The sequence below is a fragment of the Leptidea sinapis genome, chromosome 46 (assembly GCF_905404315.1).
Source record: "Leptidea sinapis chromosome 46, ilLepSina1.1, whole genome shotgun sequence".
NCBI lineage: Eukaryota > Metazoa > Arthropoda > Insecta > Lepidoptera > Pieridae > Leptidea > Leptidea sinapis.
Window position 1 is genome coordinate 2348529 of NC_066310.1, and position 22334 is coordinate 2370862.

Below are 22334 nucleotides of genomic sequence, written 5' to 3' on the forward strand. Positions count from 1 at the left end.
GAGAAGTTGACGTCCAAAGCTAAAATTTGAATTTGGCTCATTTTATTGGCCAATGTTCTGGGAAGTTTTAAAAAACAGAAGTCATAGGCTCCCCATTTTATTTTATTTTTTGATACCTTGAACATTTTCATGAATTTAGCTGGAGCAGTTATCTTGAACTTACGACTCAATTCTAAACTAGTTCAGCATTGTCTAAGCTATTCATAGTTTCTTATGTGGTTAATAATTTTAAAACTGTAGTTAATAATTATCAACAATAAAATTAACTAAAAGTATTCAAAAAAATTAGAAAAAAGTCCTAAACCACAATTAGGTGAAAAAAGCGGATAAAAGGGGAAAATATTATCTCCTAAACTTAGCAAAATCGTAGAACATACATAGGCGTGATTCGGATACTCATCACCATGAGGCTTTCAAATTTTAGCTTTGGACGTCAACTTCTCGGCCACCCAGTATACATAGTCATACATAAATTAACAAATTTAATTTAGGATGTCATTAAAAGGACACCCACTCAGCATTTTTGCAATTGAAATAAGGATCACCCCAATTACAACACTGATTTTCAGTAGGTACCTACCATATCGACCTGTTGACAGCAGCCGTAGACAACACGGTTCTTATTGTTATAGGTCTTAAAAGTGACCGTCTAAAAATAGTAGAAAAATAGAAGAAACTTAAAAGATTGAATTCTAATGGGAGTTTTAAAAGATTTTATTAAATAATTTATATTTAGATTTTCTTATATTTTATTGAAACTGTTTATTTATCCATATATTATATTATACATATATTGACATACTTTTACACAAAGTATCATACCCCAAACTAGGCATAGCCTTACTTACTTTCATATAATTAAACATCTATGACTCTGGAACAAACTGGAAATATTCATAATATAAATGTTCCCACATGCCAGGATTCGAACTCGGTAACTCTAGCTCAGTAGGCATGGTCACTAACCACTGGTTGAATTCTGGATCCCTGTTTCATGCTGAAATATCCAATATGAAAATACCCATATAAAATTATTAATTGTCCGAGAATTAAACTGATTTTTTTGCTTTTATTTCTTTATATTGTTTTAGTTTTTTTATGTGCGCAATTTGTCATATTTTCCCCTCGTCCCTATTCTTGTTGTGTTCGCCTAGGGCGTGGACCAGTAAACACCGGTACTCGTGAAGAAATGACACACTTTCCACACTTTTATCCATCTAAATACATTTGTGAAGCGCTCTTGTAGTTTTTACAATATACATCTTACTGAAATTGATATATTTTCACTAAATATACAAAAATATAAGAAAATGTTAGGTGATATTATACTCAATGTAAAAAATTGTTAACTCTAAATAATAAAATAATTGTTTTTGTGTCCTGTTCTTAACTATACTCTTATAACTGTTTAAATTTTCGTTTTGTAAGTGTGATTTGGTAGTTTTCACTTTTGGTTTAAAATATCTTTGTTGTTTTTTTGTTTTTCATTAATGGCGATTGAGAACATAACTAGTATTTTATTTATGGAATTATTTTATCTTCTTGTTTATGTATATTTGTAAGCTTACTATTGTAAAAGACTGTTTTGTTCCTGAATAAATAAATAAATGTACTATTACAGGTCGGCGAATACATAATATTCCATGTGGAGAGCAACTTCTACATCGAATCCTTCAACTACGTGGTCATGTCCAAGGGCATAATTCTCACCAGCGGTCAGGAGATCATGCAGGTACATCCCAATAACTGGCAAATATATAAATTTATTTGTTAACATTATTTACTCTTCAAAGCACATTAAAGTATTAACACTTGCGGAAACTGCACATCGCCTTCTGCTGATATTACCTTTATGTGGATTATCATTACCAGCATCCAAAGAATATAAAAGTGTGCTTAAATATGTGGTTCAGTGAGTGTTATTCAGAAGAGGAATTTGTTCATAAAATAGTATTTCGAAGTCTAAGGAATTGTGAGGTTTTAATAATATATGCTTTTTTCCATCAATTTTTTAATATTGTACACATTTGTGTTAAAGTGAACATAAAGGATAATACATTGCAACATTACAATAAAATAATAATTAATAACAATAACAAAATATAAGCAATAGGAAGAAAATAACGAACCAAGAAGTATTATTAAAATGAATTCAATTCTTGTTTGCAAACGAACACACTAATCCGCCGAGTAAAGAACGGAATTGGTTCAGTGTTCAACTTTAAATTTCAATCTACAGGTTTTTGTTTTTAAAATATATTTTTTTAATTTTCGTTATAAATTGCCTCTGTAATGCTATCAATAAAATAGGTGTTTAGATTATTATAAAAGAAGCGTTTTAGTTTAGTTATTTATGCAACTGTTGTGTAATAAGGGGTATTAAAACACGAATGTGGATTAGTATTATCACACGAGTGTTTTAATAAATTAATTATCAACAGTTGCATACAAGACTTTATCTACACCCAGAATATGAATCCTCTAAAAGATTCTGAAACAAAACATCAGTCCTAGTAGTACCCTAATATCATTCATTACTGAATATATATATATATATTTATATATAAATTTGTAAACAAAACAATAAGAATATTGAAGAAAAATGGCGGGGATTCCAATAAACTACTTTTTTTTTTACGGCGTGCGAAGTTTTGGTAGTGTGGAACGCGCGTAAACGAAAATGTTTTTTTTTTGAAATTCATACAGATACCTCGCATCGAGCAATAAGAATGTGGCTGTATGTTGAAACTCTTTGCACATGAAGGGATCGAAAAAAAAACATAGGAGTGTTGTTATGAAATTCAGTACAACATTACAACACTCGTTTGGATGATGTAATGGTTATTAGAGCATTGGGTGTTTTGATGTTGGCAATAAGCTAACTGTTTCAGAATCTTTAATGGAGAATTTAAAGCATGGGTGTAGATAAAGATTATTTATGTGCGTGTGCAGGAGGGCGTCCGTACGTTCGCGGTGGCCGTGTCGGCGGAGATGGCGCCCGTGGCTACAGCCGTGGCGTGGGCCACTCACCGGCGCGCGCAGCTCGTGGCCGACTCGCTCACCTTCCCCGTCAACGGCATCTCCAGGAACAACGTGAGTACTGACATACAGACTAGTTTTAAGAGGAAAGAAAGCCATTCAGACAATTGGACGTAGATAAGCCGAAAGGACTCAAACCACACTTTGGTCAAAATAGAGTTTAGCATGCCATCGTACTCCTGAAGGTCGAATCAGTCATGTAGTGAAAAGCCTATTTTTAAAATGTACACAGAAACTGTTTTTTTGGATATTTATATGGGATATTATTATGGAAAACTATTTAGAGCTGATTCTTCAAATAATTCAAAAGTGACGTCTAAAAATGGCGAGAAACAGACTCAAAAATAAGGTATTCGCTCTTAGTAATTTCTTCCTCCAAAATGAAAATTCCCCTATAAAGATGATTAAAATAGTATTGCTCAAATCATAAGTTTTCATTATTTCTGTAGAATCAACTACAATTTGTTTCAAGATCTCCGATACACTATTGTAGCAATACATTACGATGTTGGTGAGTTACATGTCCATTAAAAACAATTAATAAGTTAACTACTATTTTAAAATTCTATATAATGTATCAAGTTGAGACGAGGTCACCTCCGTTTAAACAAGTTTTTACCATACGGAGGCTTGCACAGAAAGCCGGCTAGATTATACCACAACGGCGCCTATTTCTGCCGTGAAGCAGTAATGTGTAAACATTACTGTGTTTCGGTGTGTACATCGCCGTAGCTAGTGAAATTACTGGACAAATGAGACTTAACATCTTATGTCTCACGGTAACGAGCGCAATTATAGTGCCGCTCAGAATTTTTGGGGTTTTCAAGAATCCTGAGCGGCATGCACTGCATTGTAATGGGTAGGGCTTATCACTTACCATCAGCTGAACGTCCTGCTCGTCTCGTCCCTTATTTTCATAAAATAAAGTAATCAAGTGTGTTGTGTGTTGATCAGTTCACGGTGTACATCAACAACCGCAAGCAGCGCACGGGCGAGCGCGTGGAGGTGGCCATCTACGGCGAGCCGGGCGCCTACGTGGGGCTGTCGGCCATCGACAACGTGTTCTACACCATGCAGGCGGGCAACGACCTCACCTACGCCAAGGTACACACGCACGTGTCTCACTCCACAGTTCACGGTGTACATCAACAACCGCAAGCAGCGCACGGGCGAGCGCGTGGAGGTGGCCATCTACGGCGAGCCGGGCGCCTACGTGGGGCTGTCGGCCATCGACAACGTGTTCTACACCATGCAGGCGGGCAACGACCTCACCTACGCCAAGGTACACACGCACGTGTCTCACTCCACAGTTCACGGTGTACATCAACAACCGCAAGCAGCGCACGGGCGAGCGCGTGGAGGTGGCCATCTACGGCGAGCCGGGCGCCTACGTGGGGCTGTCGGCCATCGACAACGTGTTCTACACCATGCAGGCGGGCAACGACCTCACCTACGCCAAGGTACACACGCACGTGTCTCACTCCACAGTTCACGGTGTACATCAACAACCGCAAGCAGCGCACGGGCGAGCGCGTGGAGGTGGCCATCTACGGCGAGCCGGGCGCCTACGTGGGGCTGTCGGCCATCGACAACGTGTTCTACACCATGCAGGCGGGCAACGACCTCACCTACGCCAAGGTACACACGCACGTGTCTCACTCCATCCTCCACTTATTGTGTTTGGAGAAAGCATCTAAAATATCTTAAAAATTTTCCCCCTTTTTTTGCTATCTATACTGCTAACACACGGCCTACTGAGAAAAATTCTACTAATATCTTTCCTTGCTTGGCGTGCGTCTGTGCAGAATGGGATGTCGCTACGCCAACTTAATGGCTGACAGACTTGCCCTGCATGTTTCAGTATGACAACTCGATTATAATTGAATTAGCAGACGCCACTACTTATGACATGATTATTCTCATATTAAACATTTTATTGAGACAAAACCTTTAGTTGCGAATGCAACGGGCAACTAGTTGTCTAATAATAATAATCTACAAATGCAGGTGATGGGTAGTGTTATTTTTTTGCTAACTGTACTGCTGTCTATACAAGCCGCAATTTAAGATTCACTATTGGCTATGTCTATAAAACAGGCATTATATACATCGCATAAGCTATAAATCATTAGTTATTGGGTTTTGTGACATAGGCCTATTGCTTATAATAGACAATCAAGCGCAGGAATGAGGACAAACGCGCCATCAGTTCAAATATTTTAGATATAATTTATTTTTTACAAATATTTATTAGTCTTACCACAAATGAGTTGATATGAGTGAAAGAAGGTAGCGATTTTATACAAAACGTAGTTCAGTAATGCCAGATCGTTGTGGGCTGGTCTAATCTAATAGTGTGTGTTATCATCAGGTGATATCGAAGATGTCCCGGTTCGACGAGGCGACGAATGGCACGTTCGCATACACGTGGCGCTCGCACTACGGCGACCCCGATGAACTCGTGTATTTCCCCTCGCCCAGCTTCGGCATCGACGCCAACAGGACCTTCGAGTAAGTATCTACCTCATATATACCATAAATTTGAAACGGGATAATAGACAGTATGAGACTTTTTTTATGGAATGGAAGGACAAGAGCAAGCGTACGAGTCACCTCATGTTAAGTTACCACCGCGGCTCACCCTTAAGCTTGCAACACCTGAGGAATCACAGAAGTGTTGTCGACTCTTATTGTGTATTTTTTTTCTCTCTCACGTAATGGGGAGTAATGATGGGTGCATCATTACTCCCATGGACATTTCTAACATCACAGGTCATATGCGCTCCCATTTTTAAGACCCCGACTATAAGGCCTTTAAGGTTTCCAAGGTTAATAAATGGTCTAAGCAAAGTCAAAATACATGCTAATTACACAAAAGTTTAAACATACATATTTTAAAAATAATTATCCAGCTAAACAACACAAGTCTGAACCATAAAATCAATAAAAAAAAAAAACAATTATAGTACTATTAAATTTTCAACAACAATTTCAGGGTCCTTTCAGGTCGTATCGGTTCGAAAATTTTGTGCAATCAATGTACATCCATCCTTTCAACGGTTTTAATTAAATAACGGTTAAATATTATTCATTAAAATTACGGTTAAATATTATTAATTGACTGTTATATATATATTTAAAGGTACGCGGGTTTGGTGGTATTCAGTGACGTATCGGTGACTCGTCGGCACAGTGTGTGCAACGCGTCGCTAGGCCTGTCCGAGTGTCTGGACGGCAACTGCTACCCGACCGACAAGCGCTGCGACCGCGTATACGATTGTTCCGACCACACAGACGAGGTTGGATGTAAGTTCACTCAGTTCTAAATAAATCACATTTCTTGGGTTCGTAGCCCAAATGAAAAAATATGGAATCCTTATAGTATCATTTGATCATGTGTATTTAAAATATTATAGTGTATAGTTAGATCTCAGATCACTTAGATCAAAAATTTACCTCAGGAAAGTTGAGCTTTAATGAGGAGAATTAGCAATTAATTAATTGCTTCTATTTTAAAGCATTGTTGTTATTTATTGAGGTGTTATTTCCGCTACTTTTTTTAGTCTACATGTAGAATGCACACCGCCCAGGCCGTGGCCTTGAGTTGGTGTTATACGCGTCCTTCACCAGAATCGGCTCCAGCTGAACTATCGACTAACGCTCTAATTTTCACACAAACGAGACAGTAAAAAGACAGCATAGGCATTTATTAAGCTAATAATTTCTACTTAAGTATTGATAAAATCACGATTAAGAGCCTAAACTTTTTTATAATCCTTTAAGTAAAATCATCATAAATGCGTAGTACACACAAGTTTCATTATTTTGGTAGTAGATATATAATTTATAATATCTAAAGCATCTGAATAAATAAATTCTGGAATCAAATCGTTAGCATTTTCATATAAACGCAATTCGTGAAAATATTTAAGATGAAATAAATAAGAACTTTTAACCCTCATTGTATAAGAATCTAGATTAGTAATTAACTAAAATAGAAAAGTAAAAATAAACAATAATGTGGTGTATCCAGGTGAACACGACGACTCGCTGGAGCTGAGCCACTTCCGCAAGTTCCGGTTCAGTCGCGTGCAGCGGCAGTACGACAACGTGTGGCTGTGGCGCGACGTGAACATCGGGCCGCACGGGCGCTACGTGTTCACCGTGGACGTGCCGCAGGTGGCCGCGCACTGGACCGTGTCCGCCTTCAGCATGGCGCCCACCGGCGGGCTCGGCATGCTGCCCGCCATCCACGTGAGTGTCACACACCAGGGGCTCAGGGGGACTAACGAGTGGCTGTGGCGCGACGTGAACATCGGGCCGCACGGGCGCTACGTGTTCACCGTGGACGTGCCGCAGGTGGCCGCGCACTGGACCGTGTCCGCCTTCAGCATGGCGCCCACCGGCGGGCTCGGCATGCTGCCCGCCATCCACGTGAGTGTCACACACCAGGGGCTCAGGGGGACTAACGAGTGGCTGTGGCGCGACGTGAACATCGGGCCGCACGGGCGCTACGTGTTCACCGTGGACGTGCCGCAGGTGGCCGCGCACTGGACCGTGTCCGCCTTCAGCATGGCGCCCACCGGCGGGCTCGGCATGCTGCCCGCCATCCACGTGAGTGTCACACACCAGGGGCTCAGGGGGACTAACGAGTGGCTGTGGCGCCACGTGAACATCGGGCCGCACGGGCGCTACGTGTTCACCGTGGACGTGCCGCAGGTGGCCGCGCACTGGACCGTGTCCGCCTTCAGCATGGCGCCCACCGGCGGGCTCGGCATGCTGCCCGCCATCCACGTGAGTGTCACACACCAGGGGCTCAGGGGGACTAACGAGTGGCTGTGGCGCGACGTGAACATCGGGCCGCACGGGCGCTACGTGTTCACCGTGGACGTGCCGCAGGTGGCCGCGCACTGGACCGTGTCCGCCTTCAGCATGGCGCCCACCGGCGGGCTCGGCATGCTGCCCGCCATCCACGTGAGTGTCACACACCAGGGGCTCAGGGGGACTAACGAGTGGCTGTGGCGCGACGTGAACATCGGGCCGCACGGGCGCTACGTGTTCACCGTGGACGTGCCGCAGGTGGCCGCGCACTGGACCGTGTCCGCCTTCAGCATGGCGCCCACCGGCGGGCTCGGCATGCTGCCCGCCATCCACGTGAGTGTCACACACCAGGGGCTCAGGGGGACTAACGAGTGGCTGTGGCGCGACGTGAACATCGGGCCGCACGGGCGCTACGTGTTCACCGTGGACGTGCCGCAGGTGGCCGCGCACTGGACCGTGTCCGCCTTCAGCATGGCGCCCACCGGCGGGCTCGGCATGCTGCCCGCCATCCACGTGAGTGTCACACACCAGGGGCTCAGGGGGACTAACGAGTGGCTGTGGCGCGACGTGAACATCGGGCCGCACGGGCGCTACGTGTTCACCGTGGACGTGCCGCAGGTGGCCGCGCACTGGACCGTGTCCGCCTTCAGCATGGCGCCCACTGGCGGGCTCGGCATGCTGCCCGCCATCCACGTGAGTGTCACACACCAGGGGCTCAGGGGGACTAACGAGTGGCTGTGGCGCGACGTGAACATCGGGCCGCACGGGCGCTACGTGTTCACCGACTAACGAGTGAAATAAAAAACGATGAAAGAATGAAATAAACCCATTGCATTATCCATACATAGGAAAATGCGTACAACTTTTTAAACGTTTTTAAATCAGGTAATACTAGTGATCTCTCAAATTTTAGACCTATATCTGTATTGCCTGTTTTCAGTAAAATGTTTGAAAAACTTATTTTAAATCAAATCAGACACACTTTAGTACTTTGCTGACGTGTAAACAGTTTGGATTTACAAAAGGTCGCTCAACAACTGATGCGGGTGTTGAGCTTATTCATCATATCTATGATGCCTGGGAGGATTCAATGGATGCTCTCGGTGTTTTTTGTGATCTATCTAAGGCATTTGATTGCGTCCAACACGAGACTCTTATCAGGAAATTACAACACTATGGCATCAGGAACAATGCGCTGACACTTATTAGTTCTTATTTAGAACATAGAATTCAGACTGTTGATATCAATGGAAAGCGCGCCCCTGGATCAACCATAAAAATGGGTGTCCCACAGGGTTCAATTCTTGGTCCGTTTCTATTTTTGATCTATATAAATGATTTGCCATATGTTTGTGCATAAGAATATAGATCGTTTTAAAAAAAACAGTGACATTCATAACTGCAACACCAAAAATAAACATAATCTTGCTCTGATTCACACAAGGCTAACGAAAATAGACAAATCATTCAGGGGACAATATGTCCGTTTTTATAATAAAATCCCTGAAGAAATTTTTAAACAACAATTAAAAAAGTTTAAAATATTTGTCAAACAGAAACTTTTAAAAAAAGCTTATTATACAATTAAAGATTATATAACAGATAAAAGGGCATGGGATTTAAAGCAATGTAAATAATTTTAAGGTCTGCATACTATTCTAATTTATAAGCAGTAGGACTATATTATTCTATTATTTGTATATTTTCTTGACTTCAAAAAGTGATGCGGTTATCCTATTTTGAGAAATAAACTATTTGAATTTAAAAGGCTGGCATGCTCAACATCTGGCTTGTATATATATATATATATATATATATATATATATATATATATATATATATATACAATATATATAGCTTCAGTAGGTAATCGGGGAGCCACAACACATCCACTCCCACTCAACACCTTAGGGAGTAGGGGATGGCTGAAAAACAGCGCTGTATGGAAAAATAAATCCATAATTCAATGCCAGGTGAAGCTGAGCCTTTTCCTTTTGCATTTTGTTTCATCGCCTAGCCTGTTTTGTATGGCAATTAATATTTTATTATTATTATTATTATGATTGTTCCAGTACACGGGCATCCTGCCGTTCTTCATGAAGGTGGAGGGCCCCGACGAGTGCCGCCAGGGCGAGCAGGTGGGGCTGCGCGTGGTGGTGTTCAACTACCAGCCGCAGGACGTGGAGGCCGTCGTCGTGCTGGCGTCCTCGCCCGACTACAAGTTCGTGCACGTCGAAGAGAACGGCATTGTGAGTCATATATTGTCTGTTTCTACGAACTTAACTCTCGAAAGGTCATTTAGGTATGCCTTTACGTTGGTCAAATTAAATGTAGCCGTAATTATTGATTGTTATTATACAGGCTTATAATATTGTGAAGCGAAACCACAAAAATATTTCTGTCTAGGTGAAACATGTGCCTGCTCTTGAATTTGTAACAACTTTACTTGTTAATGTTTCTGGCAAATAAAGAACTTTGACTTTGATCCGAATGGTAGTTAATATTCGGTTGAGGAACTTATATACACTGGCCTGCAAAAGTAAGTATCACACTTTTCAAATTAAATTTTTTTCTTAACTATAGAAGGTAGAAATTTAAGATTAAAAACATTTTGTTGCAAATTTTATAGGCTTTAATTCTTAGAAACTAAAATTATACATTAGTAACATGTTTAACTTAAAAAAGATAAAACAATGAAAATAGACATTTTTAGTTTAGTGTAAAAAAAAATCAACTAAAATGTATTACATGTTATTTAATTTTTAATAACTGGTATTGCCTCCTCGAGCTCTGATTACAGCTTCGAGCCGGTTTGGCATACTGAACACTAGGTTTCGGAGCCGATGTTGGGGAATATTCTCCCATTCTTCTACCAGGGCCTGCTTTAGTGCCCTGAGGGTAGAGGTGGTGGTCTGCGATTTCTGACTAGCCTCCCAAGCTCATCCCAGGCGTGTTCAATCGAGTTGAGATCAGGACTTCTTGATGGCCAAGCCATCACGCTGATACCGACCTCCTGAATATACTCTTGTACGATATGAGCCGTGTGAAGCCGGGCATTATCATGCATCAGCATCGATCCATCACCCATATTTGCTAAATACGGCCCTGCATACTCATTGACAATCTCTTGAGCATATCTTTGCCCAGTGAGGGTGCCATTTTCTATGGCTACTAGCTCTGTGCGACCTTCTGAAGATATGCCAGCCCATACATGTACACTGCCACCACCGTATTGGACTCTTTCTGAGATGCAGGCTTGAAGGTATCGCTCACCAGGTCGCCTGTAAACACTTCGCCTTCCATCAGAAGTGTAAAGGAAGAATCGAGACTCATCTGCAAACAAAATTCTTGACCATTCTTCTTCATCCCGCTGCATGTGTTCACGGGCGTATCGCAGTCTCGCTACTCGATGCTGTCTCTCGAGTTTTGGGCCACTCGCTGGTCTTTGGGGTTTCAAATTTGCTTCAGCAAGTCTTCTTCTCACTGTACTGTCACTAATGTAGTCCCTCCGGGTCCGAAGTAGCTGTTGCTGGACTTCAACTGCATTTTGGTGGCGATTTCTTAACACAGTGGAAATAATATAACGATCTTCTCGGGCACTGGTACACCTGGGTCTGCCATTACAAGGTCTCCTCAGATGGTGTCCAATCTCTACGTACCCTCGCTTTACCTTCTGGACCGTTCGTACCGTCACACCCACCATTCTTGCAGTGCGACGCATACTGATGCCTAGTTCCAGGAAAGCCATGATCCTAGCACATTCTTCAACTGAAAGAGGCATGATAAATAAATGTTATGTGCTTTTTAGCATAAATTTTTAAAACAAGACCCATCGATCTTGAAAAGAAATTTAAAATAGAAAGAAAAATGTGAATGGTAAAATTGTAATTCGGAAACGTCCACTTTGAAAAAGGAATGGTTTTGTTTTTGAAGTTTTTTTTCAGCCAATTCTTAAAAGAAGGTTACCGACTATAAAGTTTTTATGTACAAAATTAAATTCTCTTTGGAGTCCTTTTTATTTCGATAGTATATCTTGTGAACTTAAAACGTTATCCCAATTTTAAAAGTGTGATACTTACTTTTGAAGGCCAGTGTATATATATATTGAGTTACTCAAATCCTAAAAAACATTTTCGTGAGCTAAGTCGCAAAAAGCATCCCCTAATTGCTTTAGCCGCGTGCGCGTAATACGTAACTACAATGCTCTACAAAAATATTGTACTTTTCTTGCTTAGTTACATTTGGAGAAAAGTCTCGGATACACCATCCCTATTTATACTGCACATCTTAAATAAGTAAACGGTGTTATGGTTGCCGTACAGATTAATTTGTACAGTGTTCATAAACTGTTTGAAGGGGAAACAGACTAGTCAGGAGTAAATGAACTTAGAATTTACACAGACGGCTCCAAGATGGCAACCGGAACTGGAGCTGGCATCATCTCAAAAGAACTTAACATACATACACCAATACCCTTTGGCACACACACCTCCATCTTCCAGTGTGAGTGCCATCAAGGAAGCTGCAAACGCTAAACTAAGAAGGAAAGTACACGGACTTCTATTTGATAGTATGGATGACTGACTGCGCTGGGGAGCAATACCTACAACTTAGCGCTAATATACGGGTGTCATCGGTCCTTGGAGCTGCCTATCAGCTGGATTACTCTGCAATGGATCAAGGGACACAGTGGTTCGTTGGGGAATGACGCAGCGGACGAACTCGCAAGGCGGAGATCAGTGACCCAAGTGGCTGGCCCTTTGCCACTCCTACGGCTGCCCTTCAACCAAATGCGCTCATTGATACGCTGTCTTACCAACAACCTACACAACACCCGATAGATAAATGTCTCAATCTGTAGACAGTGGAAAGAAGCGATTCCTGCACTATCGCTCAAACACGTTGACTTATCAGCCTAAATAGATACGATATCCGAATCATGGTAGGCATCACACATCACTAAAGAAGCATCTTTTCACAATCGGCGTAACAGACAGTACTAAGTGCAGAAGGCTGTCTGGCCGAGTACGGCATGGTTACTGATGTAATCCTGGAATGTGCAGGGGTGGCCAACCAACGGGCAAAAACCTTAGTGAATACATGGTGCTCCGAGAAGTCTGCGAAGACGCCAGGAGTGTTATGAACTTCTGGAAGGAACTGGGCTAGTTTGAATGACTAGACTGGACTGCACGCAAAATGGACCCAAATAAGTGGTCTAATTGCGGAAACAGCCCCTTTGACCATATCATAGTGTTCATAAATTAAACGATACTTGAGAACGATTGGTTTATTGAAGTAAATCTGAAATGGTAAACAAATTAGAGCACAAGCGAACCAATAGATGCTCGAACGTGAACTGGGGGAAAATGTCGAAATACGGCACGCACTGGCGCAACCACTGCGATGTTCGACTATTGACTTCACTAATAAGTTACTCAATCGATGAATAAATATTATAATGGAATGTCAATGTTATTTATATAAAAAAAAAGAAAAAAGGCTGAGTTTCTTGTGATCGGTCTTCTCAAGTCAAGATGTATAACTTTTTAAAGCGTGGTAGGTTTTGAGTGGTTTTAAATTCTATTTATAATACTAAATATTCGAATGTGTCAGGTTCGGTCGTACAACCCGCGCACGTCGTTCGGCGAGCACCAGTTCTTCGTGTACATCGCGGCGGGCGACGCGGCCACGGTGTACATCCCCGTGGTGGCCACGCGGCTGGGAGCCATCGACGTCGACATCCACGCCGCCACGCTGCACGCGCTCTACCGCTCCACCAAGACCATCCGCGTCGAGGTGAGTGCTCTACACGCTGCGGACAAACACTATTGTGTTTATTTTTTTAGGCTATTGCATAGCTTCTATTCTATTCTGGCCTTGAGCGTGGAGAACGAATCCAGAAATTCCGTAGCGAAAATAACCTAACACTTACTTACTAGATGTATATAGATATTTCGGCACGGTCATTACAGTTGCCGTGGAACAGCGGTTATCACGTATGCTTTTTGTGCGGAAGGTCCCAGGTTCGAGCCTGGGGTACATCTTGATTTTTTAAATTTCTTTATTTTTTTATCGTTTTTTTAATTTTTATTATTATGACAAAAATTTTTATTTAGTTTCACCTGTCCCGTTGTCTGTCTGTAATCAATACTGCAAGTTAAATTTTACTCACTTCCCGTTTGCTTGTTTTTAAATTAATTTTATCAAAAAAATACTGTATAAATAAAATAAATAAATAATTATAATTGCATATGTTGATAAAAAATACTATGCAATAGCTTTCCGCGGTCCCCGAGTGCCACACGTCTTTTTTTTTATTAGGTTCACTAAATCTAATATATAAAATTCTCGTGTCGCAGTGTTTTTAGTTAAACTCCTGCGAAACGGCTCGACCTATTCTCATCGAATTTTGTGTGCATGTTGGGTAGGTCTGAGAATCGAACAACATCAATTTTTAGTAGTCCATCCCTAATTATTTTTTTATATTATTGACATTTTTTTTTTATTTCATTATGATTCCGCATTAAGAAATAGATACAATTTCAAATTTTCGCCCTTCTACGATCGGCTACTATTTTTGTATCGGGATTTTGATATTATTCTGTTCCATCTTCAAATCCGCTATAGGGTTGCAAGATGGAAATCGAATACAATAATTGTGGTACGATAAATTTGGTAGGTCTGAGAATCGGTTGCATCTACTTTTTATACCCCAATTCTTTTTAAATTTATATGGTAATACAACGTTTGCTGGGTCAGCTAGTATTGTATAAAACAGAAAAATACGTTAACATGTAGGGGCGAGTGCCTCCTTCTGGAAGTGAACACAGCATGCTTTTAAATGTGTTCTAGATTTTATATAAAACTAAAAACATTAACTTAAGCTAGATGAACACAATTCAACCCCACAATCCCCAAGCCAATAATCCGCTTTTTCTAGCAGAAGTCTTCTGAACCTAGGGACTGACGGATTGAATATACCTACCTTCTGACAGACTTCATTATACAGAAAACAAATACGATATAAACTAGAATGTTGACCATAATTTGTGCATGTTGTTTGTAAACCGAACGTCTTCCTATTAATAATACGGCTGTAATGTCGTGGGATGACTGAGTTAATTTTACTTAATAATATTTAATACATAATAATATTTGTAGTTGTCATATTTAGAGTTCCTGCGAATCCTGAATTTATATCCACATAAAATGTATAATCATCGGAATAATTCCAACTTAAAGTTACAACCCAATTGGAAGATAACAGATATTAAAACATAAAACATTGCAAGCTTATATATAGGATAGAATATTATCCCCACCATCTGGATGTGTGGATCCTCCACAGTGCGGTTTTCAAGGAGCTTTCTTCCACGTACTGCAAAGCTGTGGAATGAGCTTCCTTATGCGGTGTTTCCGGGACGATACGACATAAGTACCTTCAAAAAAAGCGCGTATACCTTCCTTAAAGGCCGGCAACGCTCCTGTGATTCCTCTGGTGTTGCAAGAGATTGTGGGCGGCGGTGATCACTTAACAACAGGTGACCCGAACGCTCGTTTGTCCTCCTATTCCATAAAAAATAGCTTTTATTGGAAGTTACGAAGTAAATATCAGTCACTTAGACCACGCGAAATTGATCAGTAGAAGACATGATAAACTAGCTCCCACCATTACTGTTCGTACTACTTTTGCTGAATGACAGTTTTGCTGTCAATCAGCATACTTATATAATAGAATAAATCGTGACCTAAATATATATCTTATGACAATATATCTATGCAGAAAAGCTTTAAATCATTGGCTAACTTGTCTTGCTTATGACGAAGTGCAAAATCTTCTGATCAAACTGACATGACAAGCACACGCAGTCTATAGATGGACCCAATTAAAGGTCCAAACTCAAACCCACACACTCACACACACACACACAGTTTTCAGACTTGTTTTCATTGCGCGATAGTCGTAAAATTTTATTAAATATTATGTATTTGCTAAGCAAGTTGCGAGATATTCCCACTACAAGTGTCGTAAGAAAACTTACTGGGAAGTCTCAACCACTAAAAATGTATATGTAATCATTGAAATTAACGATTAATCATTTTTGTTTATTTCTATATTGCTTATTAAATATTATGTATCTGCTAAGGAAGTTGCGAGATATTCCCACTACAAGTGTCGTAAGACAACTTACTGGGAAGTCTCAACCACTAAAAATGTATATGTAATCTTTGAAATTAACGATTAATCATTTTTGTTTATTTCTATATTGCTTATTAAATATTATGTATCTGCTAAGGAAGTTGCGAGATATTCCCACTACAAGTGTCGTAAGACAACTTACTGGGAAGTCTCAACCACTAAAAATGTATATGAAATCTTTGAAATAAATGAAATTTATTATTTATTATTATTATTATTATTATAAATGGACCTAATTCCAGAAAATCGTTCCAACTACAATCATGTCGAAATTGAGTTAAGAACACAAAAGTGGTCACGTGATTCATATTAACGGACTGACAAAAAATGGCAGCCCTACTGTCACTCTTTAAATGACTTCATGTCTTAGTAGCCCAACCCACATGTATGGAAAATACTAATATTTATTCAACTTTAAACACGAATTCCTTAAAATGTGTGATGTTTGTGGCTTGGAACATTTTTCACGAACTACGTCCAAATATCAGTGTTAAATGTGTGTTTGTCCCCCAGGCGGACGGTCTCCCCCAGTACCGGCACCAGTCCGTGGTGTTGGACCTGTCGAACCGCGCCTACGTGTTCCAGTACATGCACGTGAACGTGACGGAGACGCCCGTGATCCCGTACGAGGTGGACCGCTACTACGTGTTCGGCTCCAACAGAGCCCGTGTCACGGTCGTGGGTGACGTGGTGGGCCCGCTGTTCCCCACCATGCCCGTCAACGCGACCAGCTTGCTCAATCTGCCCATGGTGAGTTGCTGCTAACTGCAAGGACACGGAAACAAGACGTCCACTGGTGGACAAAGGCCTCCTCAAAGATTTCCACGACAATCGATCCTGCGCTGCCCTCATCAAACGTATTCCGGCGATCTCGACCAGATCGTCGTACCATCTTGTCGGGGGCCTACCAACACTGCGTCTTCCGGTACGTGGTCGCCATTCGAAGGCTTTACTGCCCCAACGGCCATCTGTCCATCGAACTTTTATTAAATTTAATTTAATTGATTAAATTTTTACCATCGTATATGTAAAACACTTGTTGTAAGGTCAGCGTATAAGGGAAAATTATCAAGTATTTTCTCGATCAAGAAATGTAAAACAGGTATAGATCCCGGTCGATTAAATGAGACATATATTGTTGATTACTGAATGTTCACCGCGGATCAGGATTCGCCACTGGTTGCAATGACAGGAGCTATCAAAGTTACTTTTTACTCTGAGCGATGCTCGCTTAGTGGTCAGACACACTGCAAACCGAGCGATATGCTGGTGTCATTATAGGGTGTACGACTATAGCCCAACTACAAAACTATCGCAACTACACTTAACTTATTTATTTTATTACAATCAGTGTGCAAATAATTCATTAATTTTGGAAGTCCAAGCAAATGTCCGCAGCTTCATCTGTATGTATATTGCCTGAGGAAATTTTGGTCTGAAGTGGAAAGTCAACAAAGCTATTAAAAAAACATGGCTACCTTCCAAAAAAGTGCGTACACCTTCCTTAAAGCCGTCAACGCTCCTGTGATTCCTCTGGTGTTGCTAGAGAATGTGGGCGGCGGTGATCAATTAATACCAGGTGACTCGTACGCTCGTTTGTCCCCTTTTTCCATAAAAAAAAAATATATTTGGCACAAGATCGTCTGATTTCTGTGTTCAAGCCGCGGCATGGAGTCCCCAAATATACAACATATGATATAGGTAGTTTAAATTGTAAATATAAAATGATGCTTGATTGTAATATGATGCTTGGGGCCTTCCAGGAGTCTGGCGAGCAGAATATGTTCAGCTTCGCGGCCAACATGTACCTCACGATGTACATGCGGCTCATCAATCAGCGAAACCGCACGCTGGAGCGAGAGGCCTTCAACCACATGAACGTGCTCTACCAGCGACAGATGTCCTTCATGAAGCCCGACGGCTCCTTCTCGCTGTTCCGGAGTGACTGGTCTGTATTCATTCTCGATACATCACTTGGCCCAGTTTTTACTGAAACGAATCTGTTAATGCCTGTTTCTGAATCACGATTGTTAATCTATATTGTTTGAGCTCTTTCACGCCTAAACCACTGATCGTATCGACATGAAACTACCACCATTAGATGCGAAATTTAATCTAGATGGTTTATGGCTACTTATTTTTCGAATTCCAACGTTCCTTCAATAATTTATCTCCCTTTAAAATTCGCACAGCGAAGCGGGCGGGAACGGCTAGTATGTTATGTGTATATTGTAATAAATATATTATCAGCAGCATCATCAATTACCAATGCAGGACAAAGCCACCCTTTCAAAGATCTCCACGAGGATCGGTCCAATACTGCCTTAATCTAACCTATTCCGTCATTTGTTGTTTCCGTCAGTTCATCTTCAAATTAAATATATACTTACAAACAAAGCTTGCAAGAGGCAAGAATGTTTCTAGCGAAGGTTCAGCAACATTGAAAATAAAGCAAATCTACTGTTAGATACTAGATTGACAAGTCGTAAACAATTAGCCACACTTGGCATTAGCACCTTAGTATTTTGAATATTAAACTTAGCTAACGCATACATTGACAATTTAAAATTGTCTACTTATTATCAGGCTGTCAAGTGGTCTGTATGCAAGTATTTTCTAAGTCTATGGTATTAAATAGATCGGTTACCTCATGAAGATATTGATTGATAATAAAATATCTAGGCTATGTAGAAATAGTATTGCAGTAGGGTGTTGCTTACTTCAAGTCATACCAAATTAACTTGTACTCATTTGACAGGAACCAATCATCGTCGAGTGTTTGGCTGACGTCATTCTGCGCCAAGGTATTCCAGGAAGCGTCATTCAACGAGTGGGAGAACTACATCTATATCGATCCCAACGTAAGTTAATATCATAATTGTCATAAAAACCTATTTATCTGTAGGAAGTTTTATGAGTAAAAGTGACGAAACGGGCAAGACGATGGTAAGTGATACGTGGTGTAATATCCCATTACAATGGAGTGCCGCTCTGGATTGTTGATTGTGCCCAAAATTCTGAGCGGCATAGCATTTACGCTCGTCACTTTGAGACATAAGATGTTCAGCCTAGTAGTTTCACTAGTTGGCATCCATCAAAGCGAAACACAGTAATTATTGCACATTACTATTTTATAGCAGAAATAGGGAAGCTGTGATTACACACCTGTTAAATGAAATGTTCATCATCATCCTCAGAAGTGCATCATCTAAAATTGAGAATGGCTATTATGTAATAATAGTAGTAGGAAGCAAGTAATACAATTTATTTTACGTTTTTGATATAAAATAGTCAATAAGCCAACGAAAAAGGAAAATTTTTAATTATATGACTAATAATGGCTTCTAAAAGACATCCCTGAGTGCCTTGGATACAAATTTGAGCTCAAGAGACTTACTTACCTCGCCTTGTTGAGCTAGATTTAACAGGAAACAAGTGATGATGATAAATATTAATGATGCAATACACAATATTGTCCAGGTCATATCGATGGCGGTGTCGTTTGTACTGGAGCACCAGACCCCGGAGGGAGCTTTCTACGAGGTTACCTGGCTCCCGGACCGCAACGCTAACTCCACCATCATCGTGCCCAAGGACAGTCAGTTGTATCGGGAGGCAGGCGAGCAGCTCAAGGGAGAGGAGGTACCAGTATAGCGGAGACATGCCCGACACGCAGCCACGAAAAGCTAGCGGGTCGCGTCCCATTTAATATACATCTAAATTAAATTAATTAAAGGACATTGAATCATAGGAGCGTTGCCGGCCTGTAAGATAATATATAATAATAATATAATGATATAATAATAATATTGACACACTTTTTACACAAATTATCTTGCCCCAAGTTAAGCATATATAGCCTGTGTTATGGGTTACAAGACAATGATATATTTAATACAATATACTTACTTAAACTTACATAAGTTCATATAAACATACATGACTCGGAAACAAATATCCATATTCATCATATAAATGCTTGCACCTACCGGGATTCGAACCCGGGACCTCTAGCTTAGTAGGTAGGATCGCTAACCACTCGGCTATACATGTCGTCAAACGCTCTAATTAACTGTGTGAAACACTGATTATACGGAAGGACTCCACTGTCGTAGAACGCCACAAATACAGAGCTTTAGGTTGATATTTAAGTTTGTCGCGTGCGATATCATCAGTATCGGGTTAAACAGCTCTTCGGTATAGTCGTCGTGATAAATGCAGTCGAAGTAGTGCCATGCAATCGAGCCGTTCACAGGGTGCTGGAACGCCGACTATTAATCTGCTTTTCTTTGGGTATACGGTCCGAGATGATACTGGGGTGCACCAGACCAGAGATGAGCGCAATCCTTCATATGTGGTTGGGCCTGCGTCTTATTGGGTGCTAGAAAATGGGCGTTTTTTTTTGTGTTATTGATAACCTAAATGCTCTAAATTTCGACTCCTCTACTTGTATTAAAGGCGAAGCATTAAGATGAAATTTTTTGACATGAATACGGATTCGTGAGGGAACTGGTGGTCCACTTGTAGAAACTGTCACGATGTACGTACATAGTATGGTAGATTTGAGAGAATTTCCGTGTGCCATACTCGATGTAAGGCCTTCGCTATATCCAGAATAACTACCAAGCCTTCTGCCTTGCTTTTAGTGGGCGTGGCCTATCTATGTGTATGAATAGCCGGATAGATTCTGCCGGTCATTCATCAACTGTGACGGTCGTGATAATTTTTTCAGGTGAACAACTCGATTGTGGTGCAGCGGAACATCACTCTGACGGCGCAGGTCATCATCACGCTGGAGTCCGTCAAGAACCTCAAGGACATCGGTATCGCGGAGGTGAGACTAACAAACGCAAACCCAGGTGCATAGAAACACCTCTTATGTTTGTGTTTCCTATTTGAATGTTCCACTAAGTACTCTAGTGGACATAGCAAGATAGAAGAGGAAAGTAAATCTAGTGTTACTGTAACTCGAGCTCATCACCGACTGCTTGTCCGCTATCCCCAACCGTTCCAGCAGCTCCACTGATGACATCTTCTCGTCCGAGTATGACACGTTTTTCAGCTGCAAATGTTTATATTTTAGCAGATAACAGTAGATTCACATATAAGAACATACCATTCGCAGTCTGATAGCGGAACGGAAAAAGTGTGCTTAAGGACAATGTAAGCACACTCTTCTCTTTAGTCAAGTGTCATTGTCACTGTCCGAATCAAATCTGAACTGAATAAATGTCTTAAATTACTGTTTCTTGATATAGATATAGCAGTTGATTATGGACCCAGTGGGAGGCTCCTATGCACAGGAAGCCGGCTAGATTTTGAGTACCACAACGGAGCCTATTTCTGTAGTGAAGCAGTAATGTGTAAACATCTCTGTGTTTCGGTCTGAAGGGCGCCATAGCTAGTGAAATTACTGGGCAAATGAAACTTAACATCTTATGTCTCAAGGTGATGAGCGCAATTACAGTACCGCCTAGAATTTTTGGGTTTCTCATGAATCCTGAACGGCCCTGCATTGTAATGGGCATGGCGTATCAATTCCATTAGCTGAACGTCTTGCTCGTCTACCTTTATTTTCATTAAAAAAATCCAAGAAAGGCAGTCATAAGTGTGTCATTATTGCATTTGGTTTACTTTTTCCATAAAGAATGATTTACAGTATTTTTTTTTATGGAATAGGAAGACAAACGAGCGTACGGGTCACCTGGTGTTAAGTGATCACCGCCGCCCACATTTTCTTGCAACACCAGAGGAATAACAAGAGCGTTGCCGGCCTTTAAGGAAGGTGTACGCGCTTTTTTTTGAAGGTACCCATGTCGTATCGTCCCGGAAACACCGCACAAGGAAGCTCATTCCACAGCGTTGTAGTACGAGGAAGAAAGCTCCTTGAAAACCGCACTGTGGAGGACGTGTGATATCCTAACTTGTGGCGTGTCGTGCGAAGGCGGAAAGTATCATTATTGCTCACTAAGTACTGAAGTACTGAATACATAAAATTGCTGTCAATGTTAAGGCTTCCATGCATAATGCACTTTAACCTATACAAAAAATATATGAGCAGTGCTCATCCGTAATCTCTGCCTAATACCCCTCTGGTATTGCGTGATGTTGAATAGCAGAATTGAATGAGAAGTGAGATTAGCGAAAAATATAAGCCGCGTGATTCAACATTCTTATAGCGGCACCTATTATCTTATAACGAAATGTCTTAACTAAGTTTGTAAATATGTAATTAAACTGTAGTTTATAGTTTGTGACTTTCTATTGCTTTTAT

General features: G+C 40.9%; 1 protein-coding gene across 1 annotated transcript in view; it reads left to right on the forward strand.

Moving 5' to 3' along the window:
- The first annotated feature begins 7712 nt into the window (after positions 1 to 7712).
- LOC126977923 (CD109 antigen-like) overlaps positions 7713 to 22334 on the forward strand; it is a 39408-nt gene continuing 24786 nt past the window's right edge. Inside the window, exons 1-8 of the mRNA XM_050826613.1 lie at positions 7713 to 7833; positions 9933 to 10109; positions 13474 to 13656; positions 16574 to 16810; positions 17824 to 18008; positions 18819 to 18921; positions 19541 to 19702; positions 20793 to 20894. Coding sequence (XP_050682570.1) covers positions 7792 to 7833; positions 9933 to 10109; positions 13474 to 13656; positions 16574 to 16810; positions 17824 to 18008; positions 18819 to 18921; positions 19541 to 19702; positions 20793 to 20894 — 1191 coding nt within the window. The 5' untranslated portion in view covers positions 7713 to 7791. The remainder of the gene's footprint in view (positions 7834 to 9932; positions 10110 to 13473; positions 13657 to 16573; positions 16811 to 17823; positions 18009 to 18818; positions 18922 to 19540; positions 19703 to 20792; positions 20895 to 22334) is intronic.